Raw genomic sequence first — 19,462 nt, 5'->3', positions numbered from 1 at the left:
TTTCTTCTTGTTGCCAACATACCTGAAGAAACCCTTCTTGTTACTCTTGACATCTCTTGCTAGCTGCAGCTCCAGGTGCGATTTGGCCCTCCTGATTTCATTCCTACATGCCCGAGCAATATTTTTATACTCTTCCCTGGTCATATGTCCAACCTTCCACTTCTTGTAAGCTTCTTTTTTATGTTTAAGATCCACTAGGATTTCACCATTAAGCCAAGCTGGTCGCCTGCCATATTTACTATTCTTTCGACTCATCGGGACGGTTTGTCCCTGTAACCTCAACAGGGATTCCTTGAAATACAGCCAGCTCTCCTGGACTCCTTTCCCCTTCATGTTAGTCCCCCAGGGGATCCTACCCCTCCGTTCCCTGAGGGAGTCGAAGTCTGCTTTCCTGAAGTCCAGGGTCCGTATCCTGCTGCTTACCTTTCTTCCCTGTGTCAGGATCCTGAACTCAACCAACTCATGGTCACTGCCTCCCAGATTCCTGTCCACTTTTGCTTCCCCCACTAATTCTTCCCTGTTTGTGAGCAGCAGGTCAAGAAAAGCTCCCCCCCACCCCCCCCTAGTTGGCTCGTCTAGCACTTGCACCAGGAAATTGTCCCCTACGCTTTCCAAAAACTTCCTGTTGTGTTAAGCTGCTTTAGTTTGGCTCACAGTGAGTGAAGCTGCCAATGAGCCAACTGATGCAACGGGCAAATCATCAGCAGCCCTTGAACTGTCTCCTCTGGCTGCCATCCAAAAGACAACGTGTTAGAATGTGCTGAGGGAAGGAGATTCCCTAATACACATGACCCCAGCATGCAATTATTCCTGTAGTTTAATAGTAATAAAATAAAACTAGACAAAGAAGTAACTGATTTGTCGCATAGCAAATGAAAGTACATTTAAAAATGTAAGGTAAACGTTAGTCATGTTTATCCTTGATCAGCACATTGATAAAGGCATAGTTATATGTACTGTTAGAAATAAATCTGGATATCAGATGAAATGCTTCAAGCAGGTCTGTGTCAGGCGGCAAAGGCCAAACTTGCTCCTATTCTATTATGTAGCCCTTTTATTGTTTATTCTGGGGAAATTTCTAGTTAATTCACCTGAAGTCCATCAGAAAAAATAAAAGCCATTTTTTTTTGATGTATTCACTAATTTTGAGCGCCTCCATATGTGGGTTCTCAGAAATGAAACTAATTATGCATCATGCCTGTAGGCCTGGCTTGACATCCATACTTAAGCAGGAGGCCTAGTTTCTTGGACAACAGGATTAGGGAGGTACCTAGGTCAGCAGGCCAAAAATGGAATGTTTGTGCTAAGATAAGTAAAGGGGTCAGTAAGCTAAAAGACCACCTCCCAGGGAACCATTTACAGTACTAAGAAGATAACAATGGGCAAGAGAAGCTGGGGGCGTAAAGATGAGATAAAGAGTAAAGCCGAACATGCACAGCCTATGGACAGAGCATGATATACAGGGAGTGGTTCTTGCAAAGTAACCAAGCCAATCCCAAAACATGCGATGCAATATATACAGAAACCCCCTTTCTTTGTATAACTTTGGATTTGGGGTCTATACCCTGTTCCCACCGCTACGTTTGAGGTTGATCAACTCAACATAGCTCTGATATATGCCAAATAAAGGAAACTGAATGATGAGACAGGAGTCTAACTGAGTTCTGGGGGAACCAAGTGGAAAAGGTCTTAGAGGCTACTTCAACAATGTTGAGAGATGTTATGGACCCACAGCTCTCACTGACACCTGCCCATCCTTCTTTGTGGGAGGCTCATGGCAGATAGCCCTGGATGGAGAGGGCACACCATAATGAAATCAGTAAAGAGAAGACCTGACGTCTTTCATTTTTCATAAATTTATAGAAGTCAGGATGACCCTACCCAATTATGCAGTCAGACAGAAGGATATTGTGTCTATCCTAGAAATGTATCAAAATAAGTGGAGTATTTTTTCTATCTGTATGTGCTGCCTTTCCCCTTACCCAACTGCATGGTCACTGCAATTAGCAACAAAACTTGAAATGGCCTCTCCCTTCACTTCTCTTTGCAACTCCTCACCCTGCATCCTGGCGCAAAACATACAAAGAATTTCAAGTGTACTTCTCGTGAATTTAATTATTTACACATAAAGATCTGACACATGTCCTGCATAGAACAATTGAAGCCATTACTATGACTACAAAACAACTGAGTTGTACAGGTCCCATGACTGAGTTGAAATCCAACCACTGAGTGCTGTTTGGTTCTCCAGTAGCTCCTTATTATGAGGTAGATGGGGGAATCTTATTTGGTTTTGAGTACCATTTCCAAAAGCTGCATTCTCCAGCCTTGGAGAAAGACTAGTATATGGAAACAGCTGCTCCCTTTGGAAGGTGGTATAATTTCACTTAGAAAATGGTATAATTTTTTTTTTTTTTTTGAGCAGGAGGAAAAATGATAAAGATTTAGTAGTAGTTAGTAAAAAATAAATAAATAAATTCCCCTCAATTTTGAAAAGACCTCCCAAAATTTTTCATTTTATTTGAAATTTTTTGTGAATACCTTCTCTCTTTTGCCCCTTCCTCTCCCCTCCCCCCCCCCACCAGTTTCAGGTGTTCCCCATCCCTTTTCTTTCACATTTATTCACTTTTCTTGCAGTTGAAAAGTGCAGAGAGAGAGAGTGTGTGTGTTTTGTTGAAATTAAACACATTTTGAAAAATTTTGTGGACAAATCAAATGTTTCAAAAAACCCAAAACTTTTGTGAGAAAATCCTAGGAGTTTTATCAACAAGCCATTTCGTGTCCCAAAAAAAGCTTGATGGGAAAACATTTCAACTAGCAGCTTGGCTAAAATAGTTTAGAACCCTGTTCGTGTTGAACTTTCCCCCTACCTGAACCAGTGGTTTAGTCATCTGGATTGCTCTGGAAGGCCTGCTCATTTTCTAAAGTTCTGTGTGCTAAACATGCAAGAGCAGGACTCAAACGAGAGGAAACAATGATATGAAACATAAGACCTTTGCCTAAAGCAGCACTGCTGGTAATATCAGCTACACTGATATTGGCTAATCATCACTCTGAAGGCTAGAGAATACTCCTGTAAAAGTCCAAGCTAATAATAAAATGCAATCAGTGAGGAGGAAGAAAAATCAATAATTCCTTTGATGTCTTGACCATGACTTGAAGATTTGGATGGCTCCAGTTGATTCAGATACACATGCCTTGGATGAGTTCCTAAAAAGCCTCACCACAGCTTGGTCTCCGACCCAGCAAATCCTAGGGAATCAGTGTTTTAACTCAGTAGTTGCTTTACCAGTATAGTTTGTATTTCAGATCGTGGTTGTAGATAGAAATAAATAGAAGAAAGAAGTCCACACCATAAGCTCAAAACCAGCCCCCTGAATTTCAGGGAGGGGTTTCAGATTAGATCTTGCATTCCATCCTCATGGGCAAATTTAATTTCCACAGACTGGGGATTTAGTAAATTTACTATTGTTTTTTCCATTCCAGTTTTAAGTGTCCCATGCATCTTAGACTGCATATAAAGAGAAGTCTCAAAAGGGGGAACAGTGGAAACCTCTTGTTTGTGCTGATCCACTGCATGGGAGTGAATTTCACCCAGGGCAAGGAGCTACCACCCACATCCTCAAAAGTCTTAAGGCACCTCACTCCTATTGAAATCAATAGGCACCTAAACACCTTTGAGGATCTGGGCCTAGATGCCGTAATACAGAAGGTCTTTTCTACCTCTAGCAAGGAGTACAGAATGAGGCCCCTCCTAAAAGTATCCTTCTGTAAGAAAAGAGACCCATCAGTTTCTCAGGGCTTGTCTACGTTACCTGCTGAATCGACGGGCAGTGATCAATCCAGCGGGGGTTGATTTATCGCGTCTAGTCTAGGCGCGATAAATCGAGCACTCTCTCGTAGACTCTGGTGCTTCACCAGGGCGAGAGGCGCAGGCAGAGTCGACGGGAGAGCGCCAACCGTCTACTTACCGCAGTGAAGACACCATGGTAAGTAGATCTAAGTACGTCGATCTCAGCTACATTATTCACATAGCTGAAGTTGTGTAAGTTAGATCAATTCTCCCCCCTTTCCCCCAGGCCTCAGTCATTGCCATATGCTATTGCCACAAAAATGAAAGCCTCTTTTCTTCCTCTCCTCTGTACAGAAATATTGTGGGCTGTAAGAAGCTGGTGGTTTCCCCCAGAGGCACTAATGGAATTCACATATTCCTACATCAGATAATCTCTCTTTTGTCCACCCCACCTTCTCTTTCCTCTATTTTGCAGGATGTATTTGTTTTATCCTCACTCCAGATGTTATTCATTAGTGAATGAGTGTTCTGTATTAGTAAGCGTAAGGGGTGCCAAAAAGGATCCAATGAGCAGTCAGCTATATATAGATGAAATGTAGTTTGTTTAGGTTTTATTACTAAAATGACCAAAAGGGGTTCAGGTGTGCTTCCTCAAATGAACTCAGATGAACTCAGAGTTCAAAGCTGCCTGGAGTATGAGTCAATTTATTTGTCACTGGTGCATAATACAGATATAATATTGGACAGCACCCAGCTGATCCAATATTTTGTTTTATCCGCATTGTTCAATGTGCGGCCCTCGGTCTTATTTCTGGAACATTATTCAAACCCTCCTCTGAAGACAGAATTATTTATTTCCTCATGGGCTTTTCAATGGTGCTCCTCACTATAGAATATGAGTGCTTCACAAACAGTGTATTTTCACATTATACCTGTGAGGTGACGGGATGGTATTATCTTCATTTTACATATGGGGACCTGAGGCAAAGAGATCAAGCGTCCACTAATTTTGGGTGTCAAATGTGAGACGCCTAAGACCTGATTTTTTCAGAGTACTTAGAATTATATCATACTCTATATGTTCAAAAGCACAGGCAACCTTAATGATGGGATTTCCTAATTTCTGAGTGCTTGACTTTGCAATATTGTAATGTTCTTCTAATGTAGTGTTTTGTGTGTAGGTTCTTAGACTATTTTGTTCTTTTTCAGTTTGCTTTTTTAAAAACCTATCATATGGAATCATATTTACACCCACATAGGACCTTGGTTGCTTGAAACGTTTAGGCCCATTGCACATTTGTTAGTTCAAGTGGCAGAACAACCGATAGCAGTAGTAGGTTGTTGTCCTCTGTACGTTTCACCAAAGGAGGAGGATGACACATGTACTTTGTCAGCAAATATCTCTGAAACTCACTGGCAGGAAGGAATACAAATTTTAGGAGAATTCAACTTCCAATTCTAGCAAGTCTCTGCTGAATGGGTGTAAACTGAGATTTTTTTCAAAAGCTTATAACTTGTAGACGAATTTTGGACATTTTTTAAAAACAGGAAGAGCACAAAGCACTTCCCGAATGCCCGGGCAAGCCTCTTGCCTAATTTCAAGCCCTTGATCCGAAGTGCAGAGGTGCCTGAGCTTCTCAACTAAATGGTTGTAAAATTGTTTTAACTTGGGCAAACCAATATATCTTCCCTGAATCTCATTCAGGAAATGGCCAAACCCTTTTTGTTGAAACTTTCCAAAATAATTTAGCATGAGGCAGACACCCTGTAGGGAAAACTTCAGCCCAAATGTTCAAAATTTAACACCATTATAAGCAACTGAAAACGGGGTCTTATAATGGGAAGGATCGGGCAATATTAACTGTGGACAGCACTAACAGCTCCACCTATAATATTTTGTAGCTCAGTAGGTTCCTTCCCAAAATGCTTTACAATTGGTGTGCCAGATTGATCACAACAGCTTGACCACACTAGCCCTATGCCAGTTTACATCAGCCGAGGATCTGGTCCTCTATTTACAGGAATTTCATCAAACACTGTAGTGCAGCCAGCAAAAATTTACCCAACGTATCGGCATCTCAGAAATTGAGTTAACTAGAGCACAGAATGAACCCATTAATTTTCTTGTCAGGTTGCATCTCTTTCTTCCCAACATGCATGCGGGGATGAATTCTGCCCTCAGTAACTCCCGTAAACCCCTCAATGGAAGTTAACCTCAAAGTAACATGTATCTTTATGTAGCATTAAAATAGAAAACTCAAAAAGATTTACAGGGAAATCTGTCTGAAGTGATCACCCAAAGGGCTGTTGCCTCCTTGAGGTTGGTCTATAAGTAAAGCATGAGCAAATTTCCACAGGCAAACCTCTCCCTCAAGAACAAGAGGACCGGACATGTTTTTGTAGTGAACGTCATGTCCGTTCCACTCATTGTTTTTATTGTTTTATTAAGTAGGTACAAGCGTTTGGGCCAGCCCAATGCCCACGTATAGTTGGTAGATCAATTTGTGAAATGAGATGCTTCAGAATGAAAGAGGGTATGAATTTAAATATTAAGCTTTTGTCCCTGATTCTGCAGTCCAGCGGAGGAATACTGGGCGCAAGTCCGGGGGGGGAGGGGAGGCAGTTTTGAGCCACCTGTCCATGCTCTACCCTCTCCTGAAGGCTGCCCTAAGCTATGCCTCCTGCCAACAGCCCCCAGAAGCTAGGAGTGTGTGCGTGTGTGTATGGGGGAAATGTCACAATAAAATTCCCAGGAGCATTTCATGAATGACCCCCAGCACCACCACTTATGCCCTTTCTTTGAGCATTCTGCATTGGGTGAATTTCACCTTTTGTCCCTTTCCTTGGAGAATCAGATGGGGGAACATGGTCAGCATTTTGCTCTGGAAACAGGGACTATCTTTCCAGAGAGTTGGCAGGTGAGAAACATCTCTGGTTTTTTTTTTTCCCTGCACAGGGGAACTCAGATAATAGTCACCGTGTGGCCCTCCTGTGGTCTAGTTAGATATGCAGGTTATAGCACACGAGCCCTACTTTCAGGCCCCCAGCAGCTATTATTCACATCTTATTTATTCACCTGCCTCCTTATCTGCATAGAAATTATACCTATGAATGCAGTAGCTTCCTGTCGACATAATCTGCTTTGCCTGTGATCAGGAAGATTCAGGAACCTCAAACAATGATGAGTTACAATATCTGCCATAAACAGCACTGGCAGCCTCTCTTCCTTCTTCCCCAATGGGTGCTCAATAAATCCTTCCAGTACCAAGGCCCCATCCCTGCAATGTGATCCCATGAACCCTCATTGACTTGAGCTGAACTTCAGAGGTGCATGGGTCTGCCCACATAGATCAGATTGTTGGACTGTTAATTCAGAGAAAAACAGTCAGCTATTATATTGGCTTAAAGAAAAAAGACCTACATTTGAAGTAGTGTGCCTGGTAGTACTGATCCTCTTAACATATAGAAAGGATGTTAGGGAAAGCCCAAGAGAGGACAGCTGGAAGAGACACGGGATATGAGGGAGATCCCACACCGGAGCCATTCTTTTTAGGTGACGAATCTGAGGAACTGTCCCAGACTGAGGTGTCGATGGAGGAAGTTTTGGAACAGATTGATAAACAGTAATCAATTGCCAGGACCAGATGGGATTCACCCAAGAGTTCTGAAGCAACTCAAATATGAAATTGCAGAACTATTCATTGTGATATGTAACCTATTGCTTAAATCAGCCTCTGTACCAGATAACTGGAGGATATCTAACGTAATGCTGTTTTTTTTAAAAACGCTCCAGAGGTGACCCTGGCAATTATAGGCCACTAAGCCTAACTTCAGTACCAGGCAAATTGGATGAAACTATAGTAAAAACAGAATTATCAGACACACAGATGACCATGATATGTAGGGAGAAAGTCAACCCAGCTTTTGTGAAGGGAAATCATGACTCACCAATCTATTGGAATTCTTTGAGGGGGTCAACAAGCACGTGGACAAGGGGGATCCAGTGGATACAGTGTACTTTGACTTTCAGAAAGCCTTTGACATGGTCCCACCCCAAAGGCTCTTAAGCAAACTAAACAGTCATGGGATAAGCGGGAAGATGTTCTCATGGATCATTAACTGGTTAAAAGATAGGAACCAAAGGGTTGGAATAAATTGGCAGTTTTCACTGTGGAGAGAAATAAATAGTGGGGTCCTTCAGGGTTCTGTACTGGTACGAGTGCTGTTAAATATATTCATAAATGATCTGGAAAAGGGGGTAATCAGTAAGGTGACAAAATTTGCAGATGATACAAAATTATTCAAGATAGTTAAGTCCGAAACTGACTGCGAAGAGTTACAGGGGGATCTCATAACTCTGGGTGACCGGACAACAAAAAAAACAATGCTGATAAGTGCAAAGTAACTCATACTGGAAAACATAATCCCCAAAATGAGGAGGTCTAAATTAGCTATTATCACTCAAGAAAGAGATCTTGGAGTCATCAGGGATAGTTCTCTGAAAACATCTGCTCAATGTACAGTAGCAGTCAAAAAAGCTTACAATGTTATAAACTATTAGGAAAGGGATAGCTAATAAGACAGAAAATATCATAATGCCACTACATAAATCCATGGTATGCCCACACCTTGACTACTGCATGCAATTCTGGTTATGCCATCTCAAAAAAGTTGTTATAATTGGAAAAAATACAGAGAAGTGCCAACAAAAATCGTTAGGGGTCTAGACAACTTCTATACGAGGAGAGATTAAAAAGACTGGGACTGTTCATCTTAGAAAAAGATGACGGAGGGTGGATATGCTAGAGGTCTATAAAATCGTGACTGGTGTGGAGAAAGTGAATAAGGAAGTGTTATTTACCCCTTCACATAACAAAAGAACCAGAGGTCACCCAATGAAATTAATAGGCAGCAGGCTTGAAACAAGAATAAAGAAGTACTTCTTCACACAATGCACAATCAACCCGTGGAGCTCATTGCTAGGGGATGTTGTGAAGGCCAAAAGTATAACTGGGTTCAAAAAAGAATTAGATAAATTCATGGAGGATAGGTCCATCAATGATTATTAGTCAAGATGGTCAGGGATGCAACCCCATACTCTGGGTGTCTCTAAACCTCCAACTGTCAGAAGCTGGGAGTGGACAACAGGGGACAGATAACTTGATAATTGCCCTGTTCATTGCCTTTGAAACATCTGGCAGCATACTGGATACTGGGTTAGATGGACCATTGGTCTGGCTCAGTATGGCCATTCTTATGTTCTTGTCTTCAAGGCAGTGTGGTCACAACTAAGGCTCAGGAGTCAAAACATCTCTGTTCTATTCTCAGTTCTACCACAGACTCACTGTGTAAACTTGAGTGAGTGATTTAACTTTTCTGTGCTCAAAGGAGTCAATGATACCTAACTAACAGGGATGTTGTAATGTTGGTGAAGTGCTCTGGGATTCTGAGATGAAAGTCAGTTCAGAAATCCAATGAATGACATTTTATACATTGAGCAACTGTTGGAGAAGACGGTACCATTTTAAAAACTAAATTGTCAATTTCTGGCCAGGGTAGTTTAACTGTGTTATTTCCTTTTCCAAGCCCAGGAAATACTGCAGAAAGTCAAATACTGGTACATGGGCAAGTTTTATTTTTATAAATAAAAATAGTACTGGGTCAGTACTATTTAGAGACAGAGCATCAGTATTAATTATTTGCCTTACCAATAAATCATTGAATATCAATCTTTGGTTTGACCTGTCAGGCTGATCTGTTGAAACATTCTTAGGCTTTTGTCTACAATTACCGGGGGTTCAATGCACGGCGATCGATGCATCGGCAGTCGATTTAGTGGGTCTAGTAAATTGACTGCAGATCGCTTTCCTGTCGACTCCAGTACTCCACCTGGAAGTGCAAGGAGAGTCGATGGGAGAGCGTCTCCAGTTGCCATCACGTAGTGTGGACATCATGATAAGTAGATCTAAGCAGTGGTGAGCTGGAGCCGGTTCGCTAGAAACGGTTGTTAAATTTAGAAGCCCTTTTAGAACCGGTTGTTCCACAAGGGACAACAGGTTCTAAAAGGGCTTCTAAATTTAACTGGCCAAAAGTGGTACCTTAGGTACCAACTCCATGGGTGCTCCAGCCCTGGAGCACCCAAGGGGAAAATTTGGTGGGTGCAGAGCACCCACCGGCAGCTCCCCGTCCCACTGCTGGCCCCAGCTCGCCTCCAGCTCCTCCCCTGAACGCACCACCCCGCTCTGCTTCTCCACCTCCCCAGGCTTCCCGCGAATCAGCTGTTTGCGCCAGAAGCTGGGGCAGGCTGAGAAGCAGGCCGCGGCTTCCTGCTCAGGCCCCGGGAGGCGGAGGTGAGCTGGGGCGGGGGGGGGGGGGCAAGGAGGGCCGCCTGTGCCGCAGCAGGTAACCCTGGGGGGGGGGGGGGCTGGCCCAAAGGGGAACCGCTCCCCGCCACAGCTCACCTCCGCCACCTTTGGCCTGAGCGGGAAACCACGGCCTGCTTCTCAGCCCTCCCAGGCTTCCTGCCGAACAGCTGATTCGCTGGAAGCCGGGGGAGGGGGCGGAGAATCAGAGTGGGGCGGTGGGTTCAGGGGAGGAGGCGGAGGTGAGGTGAGGTGAGCTGGGTGCATGGCACGGAGCGGCCGGTGGGTGCTCTGCACCCACCAAATTTTCCCCGTGGGTGCTCCAGACCCGGAGCAACCAGGGAGTCGGTGCCTAAGGCGCCACTTTTGATGTGATCACTGCGGGAGCGGCCGCTCCCCCGCTCCCCCCCCAGCTACGGTCTCCTGCTCCTAGGAGCCAGAGGGACCTGCTGGATGCTTCCTGGGAGCTGCCCCAGGTAAGCACCACCAGGACTCCCCATCTCGCCCCCCGGCAGGTCCCTCTGGCTCTTAGGGGTGGGGTGGGCACCCACTATGGTGGCCCACGAGACCCTCCTGCCCAGTTCTGGGGGCAGTCAGGGGAGAGGGGTGGATGGGGCAGGGGTCCAGGGGGGGCATCAAGGAACGCAGGGGGGTTGGATGGGGCAGGAGTCCCGGGGGGCGGGAGTGGGCAACGACCCCCTGGTGGGGTGAGGAGGGAACCCATTGTTAAGATTTTGGCAGCTCATCACTGGATCTAAGTACGTCGACTTCAGCTACGTTATTCACGTTGCTGAAGTTGCATAACGTTTAGATCAATTTCCTCCAGTAGCGTAGACAAGGCCTTAGTAAGCTAATCATTAATACACACTGTATATTGCAATCTAGGTATTTAACTGGCTCTGATCACTGTAGTAAATGAGCACAATCATCTGAGTAGCACTACTCTGGTCCAGTATGAGGGAGGTGGTAGTGTGACTTTCAGGACCAGTGAACACTGTACATGTCCCCAGTATATCGCAGTTCTGGAAATATTTATAAATAACCTGGGCTTGCTGATCATTTGCAACAAGATGCACAGGGTTCAAAAGTCATCTGTATGTCATTCTGTCTAATCAGTTGTACTTTGAGCTCTAACATAAAATTCACAAAACCACATTCTAGAATCAGTTAGGCTTTCTGCGTAAAGAACTGATGGGATCAGATGGCCCTCATGAACAAAGGATCCAGATTATTTAAAGGGTTGTAATTTACACCGCCTGCAAAACAAATATGTGCTTTGTTATCTATATTTATTTCCCTCTGCTTCACAGTACATCTGAAATAGTATAAAATTGTAGAGTTTGTGTGTGCTCTGAAAATGACTATAAGGTGCTGATACGTAGGGAGTAAAATTGCACCTTGGTCTACACTACAGAGTTAGGTTGATAAGGCAGCTTACCCCAACCTAATTATGTCAGCGTACACACTACAGGCTGGCTCCGGCTAATGTAAGTGCCCTACTACAGCGACATAATAACTGCATCTCCACGAGAGGCATAGGGCTTATGCTGATGGAGTTAGGGTGACACAGTGTTGTTGTAATCACTGCATTACTTACATTGGCTGTTGGCTCTCATTCTTGTCAATTGCATGGCTATATCCTAGAGCTAAATTCTCCCAGCAGGGAGCCCTGATACTGCCTGGAGGCTCCTGGCTCCCCGCTCCTACCACCTTCCCAGGATCTCAGCTCCCCGGTGCCAGAAGCCTGGCTGCCCCCCTCACGCCCAGGCTCTCGGCTCTCCGTCACAGCCAGGCTCCCAGTGGGAATCCTCAGTACAGCTGCCATGCTCCCCACAAGGAGAGGGGAGCCAGGAGCCTCCAGGCAGCAGCCCATCTGCCAGCCGGAAGTGGGGAGCCTGGAAAGCAGCTGGGCTGGGAGCTAGAGGGCAGCTGGGCTCCAAGTGCCAGCCTAGCTGGGAGTGGGGAACCCAGGAGCAGCCGGGCTCTAGGTTCTAGAGCTGGGCTCTAGCCTATCTGCCCTAGTTACAGCCCGGCTTTCTTGTCAATTTCAGGGCTCCAGCATGTAGCGGTGAAATTGACAAAAATGACAGCCAACAGCCAATGTAAGTAATGCAGTAGTCTACATGGACACTGCGTCACCCTAACTCCACCAACATAAACCCTACGCCTCTCGTGGAGGTGGAGTAGGGCACTTACATCGGTGGAAGCCAGTCTGTAACGTGTATGCTGCCATAATTAGATTGACATAAACTGCCTTACATAGACCTACCTCTGTAGTGTACACCAAGCCTTAATTTACACTTTTAAGGCTCTTTTCTAAAGACTTAGGGTATGTCTTCACTACCCGCCAGCTCAGGAGCCAGCGATCAATCCAGCGGGGGATCGATTTATCGTGTCTAGTCTAAACACGATAAATCAATCCCCGAGTGCTCTCCCGTCGACTCCTGTACTCCACCACCACAAGAGGCACAGGTTGAGTCGACGGGGAAGCGGCAACAGTCGACTCACCGCTGTGAAGACACCACAGTACGTCGATCTAAGTACATCGACTTCAGCTACCTTATTCACGTTGCTGAAGTTGCGTAACTTAGATCGATCCCCTGCCCCTAGTGTAGACCAGGGCTAAGATTTCATTTTTATAATATAGTGAGGTTCCTCTTTAAAGGGCCCAAAGGGTGGCTCTCTTAAAAAGAGGGTCCTATGAGACACAAACTAAGTGATTTTGAGTTGACTTAAGCTATGCCTTCACTGCAAAAAATTTTTTAAAAATACCTTTGCTCTTTTTAATCGAGATAGCTAACTCGAGTCAGCTCCCTCACTGCAGATCCTAGTGGAGACAAGGCAGAGGTAGTTTTTATCTCAAGATAACTACCCCAGATGAGGAGTAGAGGATTATACAGAAGAAACAGGAGTAGAAAATACTCCATGTGAGCAATGCACAGGAGTTAAGGTTGTACCTTAACGTTTGCATTGTCTGACTCTGGGTTAGTGTGATTTTAAAGCTAAGAATTTACAATCAATTTTACAAGCAGAAATGCATGTGAATAATTTGCACACACTCAATGAACAATTAGACATCTATGGTTACTTGGAAGGAAGAATAAAGAGTAGACGATGAGTCCTTCTGAGGGACAGACCATCCCTGGTGGGGGCTTAACTAAAAGAAAGAAACTTTCCAAGAATGCGGAGAGTGCCAGAGTGAGAATAATTTAAGACTGACTCACTGCTCTGTGCCCTTGGTAAGTGTCCCCATGTGAGCCAAAGTGGTGAGATAATTGATTAAGTAACAGGTGATGATCTTCATCTGAGTAGGGAAGGAAATAGACTTCTAGGGTGGAGGCTGGCACAACTGATTAAGAGAGCTTTAAACTAGGAATTTGGGGGAGATGGTTGGGAGATGTCCAGGTAATCTCCACGCCGGATTTTAGCATTGAGAGGGAAGAAAATGAAGTAAGAAAGGATACAGCCATGGGTAGGAGAATGTATATAAGGAGGAAGGGCAGTGTGGATACCAGTCGAATAGGTTATACTGGCTATAGAATGACCGTGCCTAATAGGGTACAGAATGTGAGCAAGGCCAAACAGCAAAAATTAAGATGTTTGTACACCCATGCGAGGAGCCTAGGTAACAAAATGGAGGCACTAGAGCTACAGATGCAGGAAGTGAAACCAGATATTATAGGGATAACAGAAACATGGTGGAATGTTAGTCATGACTGGACTACAGGTATCAAAGGGTATGTGCTGTTTAGGAAAGACAGAAATAAAGGTAAAGGTGGTGGAGTAGCATTGTATGTCAATGATGAGGTAGAATGTAAAGAAATAAGAAGCGATGGAATGGATCAGACAGAGTCCGTCTGGGCAAAAATTACACTGGGGAAGAAAACTATCAGAGCTTCCCCTGGGCTAGTGCTTGGGGTGTGCTATAGACCGCCGGGATCTCATTTGGATATGGATAGAGTCCTTTTTAATGTTTTTAATAAAGTAAATACTAATGGAAACTGCATGATCATGGGAGGCTTTAACTTCCCAGATATAGACTGGAGGACGAGTGCTAGTAATAATAATAGGGCTCAGATTTTCCTAGATGCGATAGCTGATAGATTCCTTCATCAAGTAGTTGCTGAACCGACTAGAGGGGATGCCATTTTAGACTTGGTTTTTGTGAGTAGTGAGGACCTCATAGAAGAAATGGTTGTAGGGGATAATCTTGGTTCAAGTGATCATGAGCTAATTCAGTTCAAACTGAACGGAAGGATTAACAAAAATAAATCTGCAACTAGGGTTTTTGATTTCAAAAGGGCTGACTTTCAAAAATTAAGGAAATTAGTTAGGGAAGTGGATTGGACTGAAGAATTTATGGATCTAGGCCTGGGATTACTTTAAATCAAAGCTGCAGAAGCTATCGGAAGCCTGCATCCCAAGAAAGGGGAAAAAATTCATAGGCAGGAGTTGTAGACCAAGCTGGATGAGCAAGCATCTCAGAGAGGTGATTAAGAAAAAGCAGAAAGCCTACAGGGAGTGGAAGATGGAAGGGATCAGCAAGGAAAGCTACCTTATTGAGGTCAGAACATGTAGGGATAAAGTGAGACAGGCTAAAAGTCAAGTAGAGTTGGACCTTGCAAAGAGAATTAAAACCAATAGTAAAAGGTTCTATAGCCATATAAATAAGAAAAAAACAAAGAAAGAAGAAGTGGGACCGCTAAACACTGAGGGTGGAGTGGAGGTAAAGGATAATCTAGGTATAGCCCAATATCTAAACACACACTTTGCCTCAGTCTTGAATAAGGCTAAAGAGGATCTTAGGGATAATGGTAGCATGACAAATGGGAATGAGGATATGGAGGTAGATATTACCATATCTGAGGTCGAAGCGAAACTCAAACAGCTTAATGGGACTAAATCAGGGGGCCCAGATAATCTTCATCCAAGAATATTAAAGAAATTGGCACCCAAAATTGCAAGCCCATTAGCAAGAATTTTTAACGAATCTGTAAACTAGGGGTTGTACTGTACGATTGGAGAATTGCTAACATAGTTCCCATTTTTAAGAAAGGGAAAAAAAGTGATCTGGGTAACTACAGGCCTGTTAGTTTGACATCTGTAGTATGCAAGGTCTTGGAAAAATTTTGAAGGAGAAAGTAGTTAAGGACATTGAAGTCAATGGTAAATGGGAAAAAATACAACATGGTTTTACAAAAGGTAGATCGTGCCAAACCAATCTGATCTCCTTCTTTGAGAAAGTAACAGATTTTTTAGACAAAAGAAAGGAGTGGATCTAATTTACCTAGATTTCAGTAAGGCGTTTGATACGGTGCCACATGTGGAATTATTAGTTAAATTGGAAAAGATGGGGATCAATATGAAAATTGAAAGGTGGATAAGGAATTGGTTAAAGGGGAGACTACAATGGGTCCTACTAAAAGGTGAACTGTCAGGCTGTAGGGAGGTTACCGGTGGAGTTCCTCAGGGATCAGTTTTGGGACCAATCTTATTTAATCTTTTTATTACTGACCTCGGCACAAAAAGTGGGAGTGTGCTAATAAAGTTTGCAGATGATACAAAGCTGGGAGGTATTGCCAATTTAGAGAAGGACCGGGATATCATACAGGAGGATCTGGATGACCTTGTAAACTGGAGTAATAGTAACAGGATGAAATTTAATAGTGAGAAGTGTAAGTGTAAGGTAGCATTTAGGGATTAATAACAAGAATTTTAGTTATAAGCTGGGGACACATCAATTAGAAGTAACGGAGGAGAAGGACCTTGGAATATTGGTTGATCATACGATTACTATGAGCCGTCAATGTGATATGGCCGTGAAAAAAGCTAATTCCAGTAGAGATAAGGAGGTTTTAGTACCATTATACAAGGCACTGGTGAGACCTCACCTGGAATACTGTGTGCAGTTCTGGTCTCCCATGTTTAAGAAGGATGAATTCAAACTGGAACAGGTACAGAGAAGGGCTACTAGGATGATCCGAGGAATGGAAAACTTGTCTTAGGAAAGGAGACTCAAGGAGCTTGTCTTGTTTAGCCTAACTAAAAGAAGGTTGAGGGGAGATATGATTGCTCTCTATTAATATATCAGAGGGATAAATACCAGAGAGGGAGAGGAATTATTTAAGCTCAGTACCAATGTGAACACAAGAACAAATGGATATAAACTGGTCATTGGGAAGTTTAGACTTGAAATGAGATGAAGGTTTCTAACCATCAGAAGAGTGAAGTTTTGGAATAGCCTTCCAAGGGAAGCAGTGGGGGCAAAAGATCTATCTGGCTTTAAGATTAAACTCGGTAAGTTTATGGAGGAGACGGTATGATGGGATAACATGGTTTTGGTAATTAATTGATCTTTAAATATTCATGGTAAATAGGCCTAATGGCCTGTGATGGGATGTTATCTGGGGTGGGATCTGAGTTACGTAGGAAAGAATTTTCTGTAGTATCTGGCAGGTGAATCTTGCCCATATGCTCAGGGTTTAGCTGATCGCCATATTTGGGATCGGGAAGGAATTTTCCTCCAGGGCAGATTGGAAGAGGCCCTGGAGGTTTTTCGCCTTCCTCTGTAGCATGGGGCACGGGTCACTTGCTGGAGGATTCTCTGCTCCTTGAAGTCTTTAAACTATGATTTGAGGACTTCAATAGCACAGATATAGGTGTGAGGGTTTTTTTTGTAGGAGTGGTGGGTGAAATTCTGTGGCCTGCATTGTGCAGGAGGTCAGACTAGATGATCAGAATGGTCCCTTCTGACCTTAGTATCTATGACTCTATGAATCTAAGTGGACTCAGCTCGTCAGCTGAGGATGGTTAAAAGGGAGACAGGAAGAGATAAGAGAGGGGTAGGCTGATAGGGAAGCCCAGAGAAGCTCAGGATCTCAGGGAGATGAGAGCTCTCCCACCTTCTCCTCTGGGTCTGGAAGAAGGTAAAAGCCACAGGCTGTGGGGAACAAGCCCTTGTTTAGCATGTTGTAAATAAAACACATGGTGTTGAACTTACCACTGGAGCACGTGAGGATTGTGTGCCACATGGAGTGCAGTGTGAGGTAGCCCTGCCCTCTGACAGGGCCTTGTAGGGTGACCAGATGTCCCAATTTTATAGGGACAGTCCTGATTTGGGGGTCTTTTTCTTATATAGGCTTCTATCACCCCCCATCCCCTGAACTGATTTTTCACATTTGCTGTCTGGTCACCCTAAGGAGTTGGAAATTTTCTTGGTAGATCCCGATTCGCCCTTACCTACCTCTGCATGTGCATGAATATTTCACATCTGATTCTGAAGCCTGGGCTCATGATGCTTGCACTGAATCTCAAGCGTAAGCTTTCATTTTGGTTATAGGACTGAACAGAACAGTGAGAACAGAACTGGTGTCTCCCCGAAAATCTTCTCTCTGAGGCTTACCTAATGGTGCCGGTCTGGTGCTCTTAGGTGATGCTCGCTTCGGGGAGGACTCAGGATGCGGGGCGACAGGTTGTACCGGCCGAGTCTGCTTGGCTGCCAGCTTCTTCAAACTCACTTGCCTCTTGTCAAACATTTCTTGCACGTCTTCTAATTTTTGTAGAACTTTTTGGGCATTGGCCTGTAGGCAGAACAGATGTGGAGCAGACGTCATTCACAGATAGACAGAACACTAGGATGGGATCCTTGCACCCCAACCTCAGAACAGCAGCATTAGGCGGCAGCACACCCTGCATTCGGTCTTAGAATAGTGCAGCAGCTGCTCTCTGCAGGCACTGTACTCCCACTGAGCACCTCCCTCTACACACTCCCTGACACAGGCTTTGGGGTGCTACCCCAAAGGGACTCCTTGTGTGATTAAGGACTACTCGTATGAGGAAAGGCCATTGCCCCAAGTGTCCACATTTGTGAATAGTTTGCTATCATAGATCTCCTTTTGCATTTCCATCTGAACTGAAGCCATGAGAGAATATGTGAAGTGTGTACTTTGAAATTCACTGCTGGTTTGTAGGAAGTTTAAATGGGCAGTGTAAAAATTCAACAAGCGTTACCTTTATTTCAGGGGTTAGAATCATGTCGAACTGGTTGTAGAATTCCTTAGGGTTAGACAACTGGTGTTCCTTAGCGGTTCCCAGGAATTTCTCTATGTCACACAGCGCAGTTTCGGCTCCCTCTTGTGATTGGCACTTGTCCACAGCTTGAGACGCTAAGAGGTAGATTCCAGCTTCACACCATTGCCTGGCCTTTAGAAGAAAACAGAGCTATTAGGACTTTGCAATAATGGCACAGTCTGAGGCTTCAATGCTGCTGCTTCTTGCCCACTATTTGAACAGAAATAACACTCTTCAATACCACCAACATGCCCATGTTGGTACAGCAGCGTCAAGGCTGTGAGCAGTTCTCAAGATGCACTGTGCATTAAAAACAAGGCGCCACAGTAAATTCTATGGGGCCAAATATGACCCAGGGTAACCCCACTGACTCAGCACTGTGCTTCAATGAAGTTGCATGCCAGCACAGAATTGGACTCACTGTATTGAATTTAAACAAAAGCAAGAAAGTCTAGTGTCTGTCATTCTATCATTAATCCACTTTGTTGTGCCTACTCACTGGAGGGGTCTCAGGATGGTTCCTTCAGCAATCCACCTTCACAACGGGCTAGGCAGAGGATAAATTGACACTCAACTCTGATTCCCTCCTTACCGGCTTTAAAATATTGCACTATTGATGATGACTTCATTTTAAAAAATAATTGAATGGCCTTCCATTTTTGTAAACAGCAGAACAACATTAAAAAATAGATTCTTTTTCAGCTAGCTACCCCAAAACATGTCTGCGATACTGTCAACATAGCCAGATGTCTCCTGTCACAAAACCAACATCCTATCTTTACTGCTGCAAAAACACTAAGTTATTGTGCAAAAGAAAAGAAACTGCCTGGGGGCTTAAGTCGTGCACTAAGTTGCAAGCCAAATTGATTTTAAAGTGAAAGAGTCAAATGTTTGCATTATAAACTCGCTGTTTCAAGACAACAGCTAAACCTTCACAGGCTAACTGCACCGTTCCTTGAGACATCAGATTGTGTCCTGTAACTCTGAGTAGCTATACTGTACTCTGTGTTATTTGAAAAATACCCTGAAGCAATTAGACATACTCTTCTGTCCGATGAGTCACTGGCAGCTGAAACAACAAGGAGTCCGGTGGCACCTTAAAGACTAACAGATTAGTTTGTTAGTCTTTAAGGTGCCACCGAACTTCTTGTTGTTTTTGTAGATAGAGACTAACACGGCTACCCCCTGATACTGGGAGTTGAGAAAGCAGGGCATGTGGGAAGATCCAACCCACAGC

General features: G+C 44.0%; 1 protein-coding gene across 2 annotated transcripts in view; it reads right to left on the bottom strand.

Annotated features, from left to right (window-relative positions):
• The window catches only part of MCF2L2 (MCF.2 cell line derived transforming sequence-like 2), a 319,138-nt gene that overhangs the window by 149,591 nt on the left and 150,085 nt on the right, over positions 1-19,462 (bottom strand). For both annotated transcript variants that reach the window (XM_084638977.1, XM_084638978.1), the window contains exons 12-13: positions 18,166-18,357; positions 17,558-17,735 (exon numbers count right to left, since the gene is read on the bottom strand). In XM_084638977.1, coding sequence (XP_084495103.1) covers positions 17,558-17,735; positions 18,166-18,357 — 370 coding nt within the window. The remainder of the gene's footprint in view (positions 1-17,557; positions 17,736-18,165; positions 18,358-19,462) is intronic.

Source organism: Lepidochelys olivacea (assembly GCF_965140295.1).
Source record: "Lepidochelys olivacea isolate rLepOli2 genome assembly, chromosome: 9".
Taxonomy (NCBI): domain Eukaryota; kingdom Metazoa; phylum Chordata; order Testudines; family Cheloniidae; genus Lepidochelys; species Lepidochelys olivacea.
This window is presented reverse-complemented; position numbering and strand designations above follow the sequence as displayed.